At 44.3% G+C, this 16,168-nt stretch overlaps 4 protein-coding genes across 4 annotated transcripts; 2 read left to right on the top strand and 2 right to left on the bottom strand.

Moving 5' to 3' along the window:
* Positions 1-4,677: 4,677 nt before the first annotated feature.
* C922_03051 (methionyl aminopeptidase) lies at positions 4,678-5,992 on the top strand (the record flags this gene model as incomplete). Its single annotated transcript, XM_008818643.1, has 2 exons — positions 4,678-4,789; positions 4,965-5,992. The coding sequence occupies 2 exons, from the start codon at positions 4,678-4,680 to the stop codon at positions 5,990-5,992; spliced, it is 1,140 nt and encodes a 379-aa protein (XP_008816865.1).
* Positions 5,993-6,979: 987 nt separating this feature from the next.
* On the bottom strand, positions 6,980-9,625 carry C922_03050 (hypothetical protein; the record flags this gene model as incomplete). The annotated part of the gene is made up of 1 exon (XM_008818642.1): positions 6,980-9,625. One exon carries the CDS (start codon positions 9,623-9,625, stop codon positions 6,980-6,982), a length of 2,646 nt encoding a protein of 881 aa, XP_008816864.1.
* Positions 9,626-11,589: 1,964 nt separating this feature from the next.
* Positions 11,590-13,560, top strand: C922_03049 (hypothetical protein; the record flags this gene model as incomplete). The annotated part of the gene is made up of 1 exon (XM_008818641.1): positions 11,590-13,560. One exon carries the CDS (start codon positions 11,590-11,592, stop codon positions 13,558-13,560), a length of 1,971 nt encoding a protein of 656 aa, XP_008816863.1.
* A 396-nt stretch (positions 13,561-13,956) lies between these two features.
* C922_03048 (hypothetical protein) lies at positions 13,957-16,115 on the bottom strand (the record flags this gene model as incomplete). Its single annotated transcript, XM_008818640.1, has 7 exons — positions 13,957-14,028; positions 14,179-14,243; positions 14,427-14,501; positions 14,613-14,662; positions 14,790-14,917; positions 15,068-15,412; positions 15,603-16,115. The coding sequence occupies 7 exons, from the start codon at positions 16,113-16,115 to the stop codon at positions 13,957-13,959; spliced, it is 1,248 nt and encodes a 415-aa protein (XP_008816862.1).
* Between the last annotated feature and the right edge of the window lie 53 nt (positions 16,116-16,168).

The raw sequence follows: 16,168 nt of genomic DNA, 5'->3' as shown, positions 1-16,168 counted from the left end.
GCAACCTACGGGAAAGAAAAAAAAAATTCCAGTGCATAGAACCATGCCAATGCGACGAAAAGTGTGAAGCACCTAAGTGTGCTTCTTTCTCTTCAACTAGGCAGTTCGAGTTTGCAGAAATGCCTCTTTCTCTGGGTTGGTTGGTACTTCTCCAATAGTGCACATGCGAGAATAAGTGGGGTTTCATTTGGGAGGGAAACTTTTTGGGAATTCGGATCTCACGTTTGCCTTATGGGTAGACTGACTTTATCTTCATCTTTATCTCTATCTTTATCTTTCTTTTTTTTCTTCTTTTCCCATTGCGGTTGTACACCCCAGATGGGTGGAGGACCAAGTAAAATTTTTGCAATTCGATGAACAGATAAAAGTCACAAACAGATTCGCCTTCTCTCCACCCCAAGTCTATGTTTAAGTGTGCTCAGGTTTCACACATTTGCTCCATTTGCTCCTTCTTTTGCGGCGTCCGGTTGGGTTGCTTTTCCCCGATGGTGGGACCACTGCGTTGCGTGGGCCTCATTCAAGGACGCTTCCACTATTGGCGGCCAATCCACATTCGCGTAAGGGGAAGCATATGAGTGTGTCTCTGTCTGTATCTGTGTCCGTGTTTTTGTGTTCATGCCTATGCTTGTGCATGTGGCGTGCCCACGCGTATGCGTGGTTTGAGTAGTACCTTCAAAACAGTGCTCACTGCGTGCCCCGTTCCAGTAAAGACCTCAGGAAAGCGTACTCGCTGCTGCTCTCGCATCGAGGGTGGTTTGTGCCTCCCGTTGGGCTCGTAAAATGGGGAACGAGACGCAGTGCGGTGATGAAAAGAAGGCATAATCTGTTGTACCGAGGGGTATGCTCAGGCATGTAGGTAGGTCTACCCAGGTGTAACCCCTTGACATAATTGCGTCAGGTTATATCTACTTATGCTTGTGGGTACTCGCTAAGGTTTCCACTTACGTTTCATTCGCCGAGGGGTTCCAAACAGGCATTACAGACTGCGTATTTGGCGCATGGACGGGTTAGCTCTTCGGTGAGGAGTATCCCTCTTTGGTTTTCTTAACATGGTTAAGTAGGTTGTCTCGGGAAAATGGGAAACCCCTCTCCCCGGCCCGATGCATGGAAGGTGGACTCTCTTTGCAGCTGTGACATCGGAAGGAGGCGTGCAAATGGGCACTCACAAAAGGGGGCGTACAATTTTTTACCTTCTTTTGTGCTCACTGATGTAACCATACACTCACAGGTAAACACAAAAATGTCCGTCTGTTTTAAACGAGCGGGAATTGGCGTTCTTCAAGGCAGTTTTTGCCACACTTAGGGTGGGTAGAAGGGTGGTGGCATAGCGACGCCCCCATTTAACAGCTTAACTGCCTTAGTAACAGAATAGGGCGAAGGCAAAAATGGACAAGAGGAAGCAAAGCAATGCGGTAAAGCGGTCGCAGGAGTGAAGGGGGGAACTCAAAACAAGGTAAGATAATGTAAGCTAAGATAAGCGAAGTTAAGCTAAGATAAGCTAAGAGAGATTAAAAAAATTAGGGTTAAAATAAGTTAAGCTAAAAGACACTTAAAATTCAGCTGTATGAAGGAAAAATAAACTGGGAAGCTCCAAAGTAACCGCCTCCTTTCTTTCCCCCACTTAAAATAAGACAATTTTAATTTATTTTAATTTATTTTAATTTATTTTACTTTAATTTATTTTACTTTAATTTATTTTACCTTATTTTATTCTATATTATTTTATTTCATTTTATTTTTTTTTTTGATAAAATCTAGGGCCTGATTAGACAAGGCGCCCTATGCGTTTCCCTAATTTGCGAAGAGTGCTAGATTTCTCAGGAGCCACACCTCTTCGCAAAATTGCATGCAGCTGAGACGTGCTATCTTTGCGCCAAAGTGATTAGCAGCATGGGGGAAGTGCCTTCTAGAATTATTCTAGAAGAGCAGAACTAGTAGTGAATGTGCACACATGCTAGAGAACGCACTAGACTAAAAGCGCATGCACAGTAATGGATAATTGGAACAATTGCAAGCCGTCTTCTGGTTGTCCAAAAAAAAACAGGAACGTAGGGGGGATGAACCGCTATGTGCATGCGTTCTTTCTGTGTGTACTCCTCCCTTGGGGTGTTGCAAACGGTTTCTCAAAATAATTACACACGCCAGGAAAAAACGCATGCAGCGCTGAAAGAATTGTGACGCGTTTTCCTTCCCTTAAATGAAGACGGGGACCAATGACAGATTAATTCCTAGACGCATGCAAGTGGCACACACCTCCTTACGGCTTCAAAGGATTGTCCAAATTATGGCACACACATCATGCGCTTCCTTTCTTCTGTTCTTATGGATGGAATGGAAGCTTCCTCAAGTTGCGTCCGCGAGAGGGCTACACATTTTTGCGCGTCCATGTACACTTGCGCATCCACAGGAATCGTGGCCATCTCGTCCCTTTTGCTAACAAAGACGCCGCAACAACGCAGCAATCACGTAGCAACCACGCAGCAAAGGCGCAAGCAAAGACGCAAGCAAAGACGCAGCAAAGGCGCAAGCAAAGACGCAAGCAAAGACGCAGCAAAGGCGCAAGCAAAGACGCAAGCAAAGACGCAAGCAAAGACGCAGCAAACACACAGTGACCATTTTTAGTCCCCCCCCCAGTTGGGTTAATTCATTTTTCATTTTTACTCCCAGCAAGCAGAGCGGCTAGGCGATCTGATATGTTTCCCTGACTATGAGGCCAATACTTGAGAATGCACGCGCGTCGTCTGTTGCCTCTTGCGCTTAGCTCCTTCGAGCGTCACTAGAACTTTGTGCCCATCCCTTTATCGGGCATTGCCTAGGGATTGACACCTATTGTAAGGCTTACCATCGACCGCTTACCATCCACCGCTTACCATTTGGCGCTTTGTTTTTTCCTTTTCCGTTTCCCCCCTTTCATCGGGCTCCTCCCTTGAACGACCACCCCCCTCATAAGTCTATGCACATAAACAGCTACACACGAGTAGTTATGCCTTCGCAGTTATGCATGAGAAGTTATGCCTATTTAAAAAAAAACAGCTTGCCACTACGCAGCTGCGAAGGTGTATTTCTACATTGCGCGTTCTTCATTGCGCATTCCGCTCAAATAGGAATTAATTCGAATATGACAATCGCGATTACTTCTTTTACGAAAAAAAAAAAAATTCCCCCCCATGTACAACTCGTCAGTGTATGCACACATGAGGGGGGGCATCCATCTTAGGGCGGAACATGTGGGGCTTTCCACAACATGCGAATCAAAGTCAAACTTCATGTGGCAACTGGGCTGTGTTGTTCTCTTTTTTTTTTTTTTTCTCGCCCCCCACTTCTTTTACAAATTAGACTGTGCGATGTACAGATGGCAGAATGGCAACACGAAATGCAAAGCAGCCCCAATGTGGCTCCTCCTTTCTTCCTTCATCTAGGCATACATCCCCGCGTGGTGTAGCAACTGCACAGCTTCTTGGGGATTCCCACGATATGCACGTCGTATATAAAACATGGGGACGAACGGTACAATAAACCACAAAGGAAGGGGGTAATAAAAAAATAAAAAAAAAGTAATTGCAAACTGGAGAACAAACTACGCGGGGGAAAAAAAAAATAAGAAACCGTTGCAGAGGTGTTATACATATAGCATCACAGCAATGACGAAAAAACTGCCAAGGGGAACGAGAAAAAAATAAATAAATGGGAATGCATAGTCGGATTAAAAAGGCACAATGACACGTTTGGAGGTGCCTATGTGGTGATGTTACTTATGCGTGGCATTATATGTAGGCGCATGCTCACGGGTATTGGGACTTTTGCTTATAGGGAAGGGAACACCGTTACAACTGAGAAAAAAAAAAAAAAAAAAAAGCATACCCAATGGGGATGCAAAGGGTGGCCGAAGAAGCGTTACAAACAATTTGCAGGTCGAAGAAAAGCAAAGGGTCAAGGGGGAAAAAAAAAAACGTCACGACAGTTGCGCAATTTGGAGTACGTGTCGCCTGCGCTACTCCGTTGAAACCTCTGCATACGAGGAAAGCTGAAATTGTAAACGGAGCCAAAATGCAAACCAAGCAAAACGTGCAAAAATGCCAAGTTGCCAATATTCGCGAAAGACGTAAAAACATATGCTACGCAAAAATAAATAAGGAAACCGTTTGAGTACCACTTCATGTATATCACGGTGCGCGCCTCAGGCAACCTTTGTGAATCCAACTTCGGCAATTACGACTTTGCTTGTTCGTTACTCATGCATTCAGCACACAGCGAACAACGTTACAAGTGGCATGTATGTACATTTGCGTTTTTTTTTTTTCTTTTCTACCCCCCCCCCTCAACACTCTGTAATTCTTTCCGTCGCTCGGGTCTATGTATAGCATACACGGCACATAACGTGTAGAGAATAACGCAAAGAGCCACTTCCTCCTTTTCGTTGATTCACTGCCCTACATAGGGGTACATTCTTGAAGCCCACCTCCGGCGCCGCAGCCACAGTTCTGAAAATACGTGCTTACGAGCAGCGGAGCGTACATTTGGATGTGCCGGTGAACGCCCCGCTGTGTGCCGCAGAAGTGCTCCTATAAATACGTACTTCCCCGCCCAGTCGAAGCGCCCTCCTATTTGTAAAATCCCTTCGCCGCCCCTCTTAACGGCTCCGTCCAGCACGTACAAAAAAAATTCACCCAAAGAAATATGGAACAAACACCAGACACGAAGACTGAAGAGATCGACTTGGAGAAATATACCCATTCGGGGTCAATCGCGAACACCACATTGAAGAAGATTATCGAGAAGTGTGTAGAAGGTAAGTGCGGAACGGGTAGCTATAACCAAGCGGAAAGGTCGTAGTGATGGGGGAAAAAGAGGGACACACAACTGCTATGCTAGTTTGTTTCCGTCGTATGATGATTCCTCCCCCCCATTTTTTCCCTCCTTTTGATGACGCCACCGTTACACGTTAATAACTGCTCTTTCTACAGGTGCCAAGATCGGCGAGCTATGTGACTTTGGAGAGAAAGTGCTAAAGGAGGAGCTGGACAAAGTGTACACAAAAAAAGAAAAAGGAAATAAAGTGGAAAAGGGGATTAGTTTCCCCGTGACGATTAACGTGAACGAAGTGTGCAATAACTACTCCCCCGTACCATCCGAAAATGAAGAGACCATAAAAAGTGGAGACATTGTCAAGATATGCCTGGGCTGTCATATAGATGGGCACATTAGTATGGTTGGGCACACCATCCACATCGGCAATGAAAATGAAGTCATCGAAGGCCCCAAGGCGGAAATATTAAAGAACTCGCACACTCTCTCGCAGCTATTTTTGAAAAGTCTGAAGGTCGGAGTAAACGCCAGTGACGTGACTAAGATTATCCAGAGGGCATGCGAAGAATTAAAGTGTACTGTAATTTCCAACTGTGTAACTTACCAGATTAAGAAATACATCTTGGAAGGAAGCAAATTTATTATGCTAAAGGAGAATCCGGAGAATAAAGTGGAAGATTTCCAGATAGAACCCGACGACATATACATCATCGACGTGATGGTCACGACAGGGGATGGAAAAATAAAAGAAAGTAACCACAAGACGACTATTTATAAACGGGAGGTGCAAAAGAATTACCACTTGAAAACGAATTTGGGTAGATCCTTCATCAACGAGGTTAATAAAAAGTTCCCCGTCCTTCCCTTCCATGTGAAGCATGTAGAAGATCAGCGAGCCGCTCTCATCGGTATCCCCGAAGCCTTAAGGCATGACCTAATAAAACCGTACAATGTCTACACGGAGAAGAAAAAGGAATTTGTGTCTCAGTTTAAGTACACCGTTATGGTTAAGGAAGAAGGAATTAAGCAGCTCACTGGTATCAAGTGTTCTCAACTGAATAACTGCAAAACGGTGAATGAGATCCAGGACGAGGCTCTCAAGGGTATTCTGACTACGTCCCTCACGCCCAAGAAGAAGAAGGCCAAGGGGGGGAAGCCCAACGAGGAAACGTCCCAGGAGAACTGAGCCCACTCTCGTTAGCCGCGGCGGGCCTGGAGCGCGACGCTTGAAGGAAAGGAGTGCACCCCTGGGGAGGCAATTGTAATAAACGGAGCAGTCGTTACAGCCGCAAGACCGGTTTCAATTGTAATCATAACTAAATAGCAAATGCACCAGAAACGTTTCACGCCCCCGTGTGCTTTTTGAAATCGCGCGAGTGATAGCCAATTGTTAGGTCCATACAGCAAATGCGCGAAAGGGATGGCAGCAGTGGTAAGCCACATCGGTGGAAACGTCGATTGCAACGCGGATAGCCACGTCGATTGCCACGTCGGTATCCACTTCCATCTTGCCCCGGCGCAAAATGCACGCACAGCAACTCCGCGCCCGCAAGAACTGCCAGTATATAAATAAAGCAAAACGGAAACGGTACGCTTGTTTTATTTTGTTAATTTATGTATGGGTATCATTTTATCAATTTCTTCTGCTTTTTTTTTTAACTACACATTTTTTAAAACAACAAAATTTATAACTTTTTTCTAAATGGGAAGATTGACAAAGTGACATAAACATATGTGGAGACATTTTTTTTGCTCCACCCCAAAGGGTGGCCTCAAATTTGAATGCGCCTGGAGTGGGCAGCACGTGGGCATTGTGGCAGCATGGAAATAAGCATATAGGCACACACCTGTACGTGCATGTAAGTGTAAGTCTATGTACGTGTATGTATTGTGCACCCATTTCGCGCCATCGAAAATTGGGGCGGACGGCCGTGTGGCACGGCGGACTGGCAAGCGCGAGTTGACAAAAAAACGCCCCTGGGGACCACATGATTGCTCACAGAAAAATGGGGTGAAAAGGAAGAGAACAAATGGGGCGAGCGGTTGGTGGTCTCTTCATGTTTTTTCTGCTTCTTCTTATGCTTCCTTTTCCGCTTCTTCTTTTGCTGTTTATTTTTTCCTAGTTAGCTAGCTGGAAAAAAAATTTTTCCCCGCTGCTACACGCCGCGACCCGCTAAAACAAATTGTTGTACAGCTTATCCTTCTTGTAGGTAAACTTCAGCACGTAGAGGAGGCAAAAGGATATTAACCAGGGGAAGCACGTCAGGATTAACAACACGTCGGACAAAACGTGGACGTTGTGTTTGTTGACATTGACGTGCACGCTGTTGACATGGGCATCCACATTGTTGACATTCGCGTGGAAGCTGTTGAGCTTCCTCTTGTCGATGTAGTTATATTGGTTGAGAAGGAAGGAGAGAAAGAAAGTGCCGATGATGGAAGAGCCGATGTTCTCAAAAGCACTCATCAACGCCATGACGAAAGCAGTGTGTCTCTGTTTGACAATGTCAATTATGATGGGCTTATGTGTGCCTATATTTATCCACCCACTTAAAATACCCATAAAGAGAGAAATGATAACAAAGTAGATAAAAGAATCTGCTTCCTTCGGCACAAAAAAAAACATCGTGAACATTAAGATGATCCTTAAGCAATGTGTACACATTCCTATCCGTTGGCGATTTATGTCTTTGTTCAATTTATAAATATAGTCACTGATAATCCCAATGAAGGGAGAAATTAAGCTGGCACACAGCCAACTTAGGGAGATAATCAGGCCACTTCGGAAATCCGATATATTACAGTACTGAAAAAAATAAATCATTAAACTTAGCACATGTTTTGGGATTCCATTTAACATTCCCATTGTGATCATCAGCCAGAAGCTGTAATTTTTAAAAACATATTTAATTTCGTATAGGTATGAAAATTCATACTTCAACTTTTTATCTTTCTCCTTTTCATCTTCTTCTAGTAGATTGTTCAATTCGTCTCTGTGTTCATACTTTTCTCTTTCTTCATTTGGCTTTGCAAAAATGGAGGAGGAGGTTGTTGTTCCCTTCCATGTGGTTTCATTCGTATCATCTTCCAGCGAGTTTTTTTTTTTCTTCTTCTTCTTCGAATCTTTCACATGTTTCTTTCCCTGTTTGGAATAGTTTCCGTTTCCTGGGGTGGTGTAGTCCCCCTCCCTGCTAACTGCACTTTCCCCGCTGCTACTCCTATTCGCGTCTACATTTAGCGCGGCACCCTTCTGGGGACTGGCTTTTTTCGTAGCCATGTGGCAAAAGGATCGCTTAATAAGATTACTCTTTATCCTGTCGTTGGTCGATATTAAACTAATGGTGTTAAAATCATCACTCGTGCTTGCGCTGTGTCTTACACCCAACTTTGTTGAATTATGTAAGGAGGCTGTGCCGTCGCTCGTTTTGGATATATTGGCCAGCCGTTCCCTATGTAGCACATACGTGTTGTCGTAACTTTTGCTCATTCGAAAGGGTAGCTGTTGATCTCCCTCCTCCGAATGAAGCATCTGCTCCTGATTCTGCACCTCCTCCACCTCTTCACTGGATTCCCTACAATTGCCCTTCATAGAGTCTTTATCCTCCTCTGCGTTAAAAAGTAAAATTTCTTCCCCCTGCTGCTGCTTCTCCTCCCTCTTCTTCTTTTTCTTCTCCTCTCGCCTCTCCTTACTTGCACCGTGGAGACCCTCCAATTTGTCGTTTTCCCTTTTGCAGTAATTACCCTCCTTCTCGCTCTCCTGACAGACATCCGTCATATTGTCGAAGGAGACCAAGTAACTGAAGCTGTAATTTTTGCTTCTGCTGCGGTGGAATTTTTTCTGCTTGATTAATCCTATCAGGTATATACACACGCAGATCGGAAAGAATGATATTACGAAGTAGCATATTCGCCACCCATTAAATCCCAAGTAGAACTTATTGCTCAGGTTGGTGTTTATCGAAATGGAGAGCATGTGCGAAAGGGAGGAGAAAAAATGAAGGAAGCCAAAAATGGTACTTCGGTTTTCACTAAAAACGTTATTGGTGTAAATTTTCTGAATCAAAATGTATATGCATGAGTTGTTGATGCCCATAATAAACATAAAAAAAAAAAAGTATAGAAGATTATTTGACAGCATGATGCCCAAGATGACTACGACGTAGACGATGGAGGAGACAACGAGGATGTTGAGTGTGTATCTGTATTCACCCCATATAACTTCGTCGCTGAAGTACGTGCTATTATGTTTCTTTTTTCCCCCATTAGGTGTTTTTTCCTCTTCCACAATCTTCACGCTGCTGTTTAGGTGCGTCGCCTTGTTTGCGCCCTCACCCTTGAATTGTATTTCGTAATGGGTGTCACTCACACCGCTATCCACCCCTCCAACCCTGTCCTTGTTGGTGCTGTCGCTTCTCTTCCCATTGCCGTTGCCAATCGTGCTGGCGCCGTCCTCCGTCGCACACACCTTCTCATACTTCACGAAAAATATCTTCTTAAAAGAATAATCAAAAAAAAGCGCAAAAAAAAAATTGAAGGCAGAGTAGGCCAACTTGTACATGCTGTTCACATAGTACAAAGTTTTCACATCAATGTTGAAGTCATTTTCAATGGACTTGTACAAGGAGGGCAGAGTCTGGTCGAGGTATTTATGTATAAAGGTAAAGAACAGACACAACATAAATGTGTTTATGTAGGTATACCGCAGATTATTTTGGGGGAATAAATTTTTGGCGTTGTGAATCATGTTGATGATTATTGACATGCCCCATTTCCTCCATTTCCCTACATCCTCGTTGGTGTTCGTCTGCGTTTTTTCCATTTATTCAATTGTGTTTGGAAGTGAAAATTGTTAAAGGTTGTTCTCGGGGGAGGCGGGATTGATTACCCTGGGCTCTGATCTCTTCCTGTGGCATCTGTCACAGGGGGATGGGGGGAGCGCATACATGTGTATCTGTGTCCATGGAGTACGTACATTTGTGCCTACACTGGTATGTATGTCCTTGAGTATGATTTTCCCTTTTGTTGCCTTTGTGGGGGAAGGGTTGGCGCGAAGCTGGCCATGCCTCTTAAGGCACTCGTGTGTCCGAAAAACTGAGAGGATTCCAACTGGCTGTTCCCCTCGTGATCCGCGCTACCGTCGTGTGCGCCGAATGAGGGTTACATAAGTTTAAGTGGTGACGTGTGCACAGGTACGTATTCAAAAGGTTTGGCCGAGCACACACAGAAGGACAGGCGCGGCCATGGTCATTTCAGACCCCACCAATTTATGTCCGTGCAGGCAACCGGATGGACAGATCAATACCGCGCAATCTGCGCCAGGAGTGTCTCTTTCCCAAAAGGAAGATCAACCAACCAGTTGCACATTAAAAAAAAAAAAATCCCACACGTGCACGTAAAATATCTTGACAGGGTATACACATGAATGCATACCAAACGGAAGTTCGTCACATGGCAACGAATTAAAACTGTAAATGTCAAACGAGGTGGATGGGGGAGGGGCAAAGCGAAGTTCTATGAGACTTCTCCCTCTATGGCACTGCATAAAGGGGACACTATATTTTACAAAAAAAAAAAAAAAAGAAAAAAAAAACAAAATTAAGAATGGGAACAATAAGAATACCAAATGGGGACATAAAAATCGTGTTTACAAAAAAATTGGCAACAAATTAGGCATATTTGGATTAATCTGAAAGGAAGCGACGAATTGTTCATTCACCAAACGGGTAGTTAAAACAATGGCGTTCTAACAACCAATGTGACAGTAGCATACTCGCGCAATGCGTACAATTGGAGTTTGAAAAAAGTCTTCTGCACTGGGGCGATTCAGCAATTTAGCCATTGTGACCCTTTCGCATTTTTTTTTTTCCAAATGTAATGACCCCCTGCTCAGGCCAAAAAATTATGCCCCATTTGAAGCATATATATTCATGTGGGAATATATATGTGTATGCCCCCACTACACGTAAAAATGTGGCTTCCTGGTGGCAAAAATTTGCCTATTTTGTACGTAAGAATTGCCTACTTGCATGCGCATATACGCAACGTGGGGGAACAGAAAGTGTGAGCAGCGTTCATACGCTCAACTTCTTAAGTACATCCGTACTCACGCGCGTACTTCGCCAACGCATCCATATGGAACGTACAAATTTACGGAAGAAAAAAAAAAAAATTAGTCACCTCCCCTGGGCAAAAGGCCCACGCCACAGAGATGCCCACTTGAAGAAGAAGAGTTTGCCATCGCGTACATCTCCATAAATAAGCAATAAAGAAAAAAAAAAAACTTCCCTCCATTTATATATCTTCTTTGCAAACGAGCTGAGGAAAACTCGTGAAGTAGCTATTACTCCGAAAATTTTGCATCCCCAATTTTTTTTTTTTTCTTTTCAACTCCCACCTCTGCCGCTGTTATGCATAGTGTCATTTGTAGCGGCAAGTACGGGATGCGTGCTGCCTCTTTTATTTGAATTTTTTAAAATCCCAAGATAGAAGGCGACTGGGGGGATAGCATCCCACGTGTAGACGTATGTGAGTGTAGTCTGTTGCAGGCTTCTTGGCGTGCCATAAGACGGCAATTTTATCCCCTTCACCAACTTTGGAAAAAATACCGAAACTCATCCGTAAGTATCATCAGACGTGCGCACCCTATACATGGTTATGTGCGCATAGAACCTCTCCGTCCAGTCGTCACGACAGCTGGAAAGGCGCTTAGAAATAAATGTGCATAAAAAGTAGTGTGTTATCGTGGGAACGCTTCTTTGGTGTACCCGCCCCCCTTCCGACAAGATGAAGCGCAGCCAAATGCTCAAAGACACGGTGAAAAAAAGCAAAATTCCAACGGATGTCTACAGAAAGCAACAGAAGAAGAAAGAGAGAAAAAAAAAAACACAGGAGTGGTCCGAACAGCTGGAAAAACTTGTGAGCACAAAGAACCCACATATCGTCAAGGAAAAGTTAGATGCTCTGAGGATAAGGGAGCAGCAGGGGAAACTCCTTCATGTGGAAAAAAAAAAACTCAAGCAGTATGAAACTTTGTGGAATTTGATAAAGGAAAAGGTGAAAGATGGGAGCTACTTCTACAGTAACAATGGGGTGGTGTTTAGCATAAGTGGAAAGCACGGGGAAGGCGCTGCAGGAAGCGGTGATGATGTAGACGCCGGTAACGCTGCACCTAACGTTGTTGGTGAAGACAACTTCTCTCGTGAAGACAACTTTTCTGGGGATAATCGCCAGGATGGGGCACCTGGCGGCGAAAGCGACTACGCCAGCTCAGATATCGAAGTGAGTTCAGAGTCATCCGATGAGAATGATGGCTCAAGCAGCGTGCGAAGTAGTGACGTAAACGGATGGCAGGGTGATGATTTAATAACAGCTTCAGGGGGGGAAGACCAGGAGGAGGACTTCTTCCTGGACTCCCTACCCTCCCTGCCAAAAGGACTACCCGATGAATTTATCATACCGAACATGAATGCATACTCGAATGAGGGTTATTATCCCAATGCTAATGTAAATAACTACCCGAGTGCAAACAGATACGCAAGTTACAAGCCACCTGTCCAGTTTAACGCCACAGGCATGGGCAGTGGGTGTCATCCGTACAACAATAATGGGTACTATGGTGGATATCCAAATGGCCTAAATTTTTATTTCGGCACTGGGTACCCTGCCCAGTATGTATATCCGATCGGGAGCAAAAGTTGCCTTGATAGGCAAGGTAAGAAAGAAGAAGCCATTCCAACAGATGATGGGCAGAAACAGGGGAACAGCGAAAATTGCAGCAAGGACAACCTTCCCCGCCCTGGTGAAGACAAAATGGATCCGACTTCTTCAAAATTGAGTAGTAACGTATTTAACGTTTCGAGCAATGCAGAGGAGTTTTCCCCCGAGGGAGATCCTACTTTAGCCATTGCTGGAACAGAGGATGTCAACGCTTCCAAGGACGCCCATGGGGATTGCCCTGCGATTTGTGTTAACCCTAACCAAAATGAAGGAGAGAAAAATTCTGCCCATGACGGTGCGGGAAGCCACCTGAGTGTTGCCGAGATTGATTGCAAAGCATCAAACGAAAAAGATGACACAGCACCATCGTCTCCATCAATCGTTCCCTACAGTGGCTACCCGAACAATGACACGCACAACCCCTTTATCGCTCCCAGTTATGGTAGCAACTACTACTACAATTACGCGCACATCTCTGGCAATTTTAATAGGGGCCAAATGAATCGAGGCAATTGTTTCATCCCCACAAATAACAACATGACGATGTGGGGCGTTCCTAATTTAAGGGGGGGATGCGGGTATGTTGCTCCTTCAAGGAACTACAGAGATAGGGGAAAGAGGCATAGCAACCCTAATAGGGGTAGGGGGGGGAATCCCGCATCAAAGAAGGCTCGAATGGGGGCTAGCGGGGCAGACTATGGCTTCCCAGTGAGTCATCCAGATGAGTATGATCAGAGTAGGCGTGGGGGCAATGCCCACCTAAGTGGTTATGCTGAACGTGGTCGGGGGGAAAGGCGGCCTTATCCACGGCAGCGAAATCAAGAGGACCGGACGACGGAACCGCACCATCGACAAGAAGAGGACCCACAGCCAACCGCGCAGTATTTCGTGCCCATCAATTTAAGACTAAAGAACAAACTAAACGATCTGTGCGAAACAAAAATTAACGAAGTTAAGAAGGAAAGGAATGTTAGCCACAAAAATATTAACATAGACGTAGAATACAGTAAGTTCATAAAAGAGGTAGATTTGGGATAGAGAAGGAGACCGACCTCTTCCCCACCCCCTTTTTTCTTTTTTTTTTTGCTTAATTCTTTTTTTTTAAGATACAAATGAATTGCAGCTTAGGTGAGGCATTCATTCGGGGCGTACTGTAGCGGTCGTACACAGGTGTTTGTCTAGATCCACCGCTATGGGCAGCGCGTCTTTCTCCATCTGCACATATCTGTGCGTTCTTGTTTTTGTTTTTAAGCTGAGGCCTGCGCTGAAATCTCGCGCATACTTTTTCTGCGCAAATTTCACGCTTAGTTTTTGCCTTAGCAAAGAACTGCATTTTTTTTGTGGACGTAACCCAACGTGGCGGGGAAAGGAGGGCCAAAACACCGGCGCAAAAGTGGACGAAAAAGAGGCGAGGCCAACTCCGCCGTGGCAAATTTAAATCCCAATTTTGTTTAAGCAGAATAGGAGGAGCATGTTGAGAGGTATTCCGGGGAAAATGTTCTTCGCCTGCAAGCGGGAGGGGACAAACCGGTGCGCCAAAGGGGATATAAAAGGTAGCTAGGCGTACCAAAGCGCAGCAAAACGTAGCATATCGTCGCCAATCGCAGCAAAACGAGCGCTAAGCTGGGCCTTGGCTCCACCCTCCTCCGGAATTACCAAATATGTACTGGTCGCTATCAAATTGATGGACATCAGGAGCATTATCAAGTACTTGAGGTTTTCTAAAATAATGAAAATAAATTACATATCACAGATGGGAAGGGAAACAAAAAAAAACAAAAAAAAAAAATAAAATAAAAGGTAACCTGTTGTGGAGGTATGCAAAAGGGTGCAAATCGTCACCCTCCTTCCGCATCCTTTTTTTAAATGCACCCAAAGAACAACTCCATCTTTGACTCCCTTACTGTTGGTGTTGTTTAGCAGAATGTAGGGGATCCAGAAGAAGGAAAATTTGCTCACTAAATAATTGAATGGCATTCCTGCAAAAAAAGACAGGCAAAGATAATGACATCGATGAAATGCCTCACTGATGAGCTGCTTCTTTTTTTTTTTTTCTTGAGATGAGGTTAATCCCCGTTTCGAAGTTTTACTCGAAAGAACGTTGAAGTGGTGGAGCGAAATGTTGTTTTTAAACTCGTTGCTGTATGGGGAAGGGGGAGAAATGGGGCTTCATCAGTTGCGCTCAAGTGGGGCTTTCTTCGGGGGGAAGACAAGCATATACACGTACGCATGTATGTGCGCCTGCCGCTGACTCCATGGCTTCTAACCGTAACATCTCCACGACGTCAGAATGGAACAGCTTGGAGAGGGTGAAATTTCCAGAGAACGCGAAGGGCACGTAGTTGTTAACGAAGTAGTACGCTGCCAGCCAGATGAGCTTCGCTAATGTGTGTACCTGGGGAAAAGGGGTCGTAGAAATGGCGTGCCCAGAATGGAAGCGAATTGTCACCGCAGAAGTACGACGTGGAGGCAGGGACGGAGTAACAGAGCAGCAAGGTGGGCTGCTCTCGTAACCCTGTGCTGCTCATTCCCCTCGTGAACATACCTCGAAGCTCTCTATGGCCTGCCGCAGAAACACAATCGCACATATGATCACCGCCACGAGCGCCTTGACTTCGTAAAACTTCCCCTCATAAGTCACATATCTCACAAAGAAGAGCAGGTGTATGTACAGCCGCAGTTCCGTACCGTGGTAGGGATGCAAACTTCTGTCATTGTATTGAAACACGCTTAAGTATGGATTGGTTATATAGAAAAAGATTAAAAACAGGAAGGAAAAAATTTCTTCGCCACAATGGTTATACTCAACATTTAGAACTTTTTTTAAAAAGAACACTAGCATGAATCCTGAGAGAACTGCGCTTGTAAGAGTGCTGATTATGAAGACGACCTGCGGTAGGGTGTGTGTAGGGGGAGCGCCATCGTTTGTATAAGTATTCGGGTGACTATTGCACAGGTGTAACCACTTGGGGCGGTCATAAATTATGTAACGGGAAGACAACACTTTCGTCGCTAGCTAAACACAGAGATTGAAAGAAACAAACTGGATTCCTCATCCCCCCTCACCTTGCAGGCCTTACCCGACTGACTTGCTTCGCATATAGAGACAAAAGGACAAATATGAAGAGGAAGGTAAACACAGTTTGGGTCAAACTGACATCATTTAAAAAAAAGATGTTAAAAAAAAACTTAAATGAGTATAAAAGGTTAACCAAGTAATTTTTTTCGCTAATGCCGTTTTGAAACAGAGACGTGATGCTTATGTCCTTCCACTTGTAATGAAGAATCTTGTCGTAGTAGTCGTAGTTGACACAGAAAAGAGACTTCACCCTTTCATACTTTAACACATGCAAAATGTAATAGGATACAAAAAAAAAGGAAGAAAATGTAAGAGCAAAAAAGTTGATGTTGGTAAAAATATCTTTTACCTCCCACATAAATATTTTGCTTTTGAAGAAAAAACTCCTAATAAGTAAGTGTGCAGGATTATCCGTACTTATAATCATATACAAGCAGATAAATATCACGCTGATTGTTATTGCTGGCTCCAGGAAATCTATATGGACATTCTTCCCACTGTTGAAGCTTTCCATTTTTTTTTCTCTCTTTTTTCTCAATTTATGACCGGTTATGTCCTCATAGGTGA

This window comes from Plasmodium inui (genome assembly GCF_000524495.1).
Source record: "Plasmodium inui San Antonio 1 unplaced genomic scaffold supercont1.12, whole genome shotgun sequence".
NCBI classification, from domain to species: domain Eukaryota; phylum Apicomplexa; class Aconoidasida; order Haemosporida; family Plasmodiidae; genus Plasmodium; species Plasmodium inui.
This window is presented reverse-complemented; position numbering and strand designations above follow the sequence as displayed.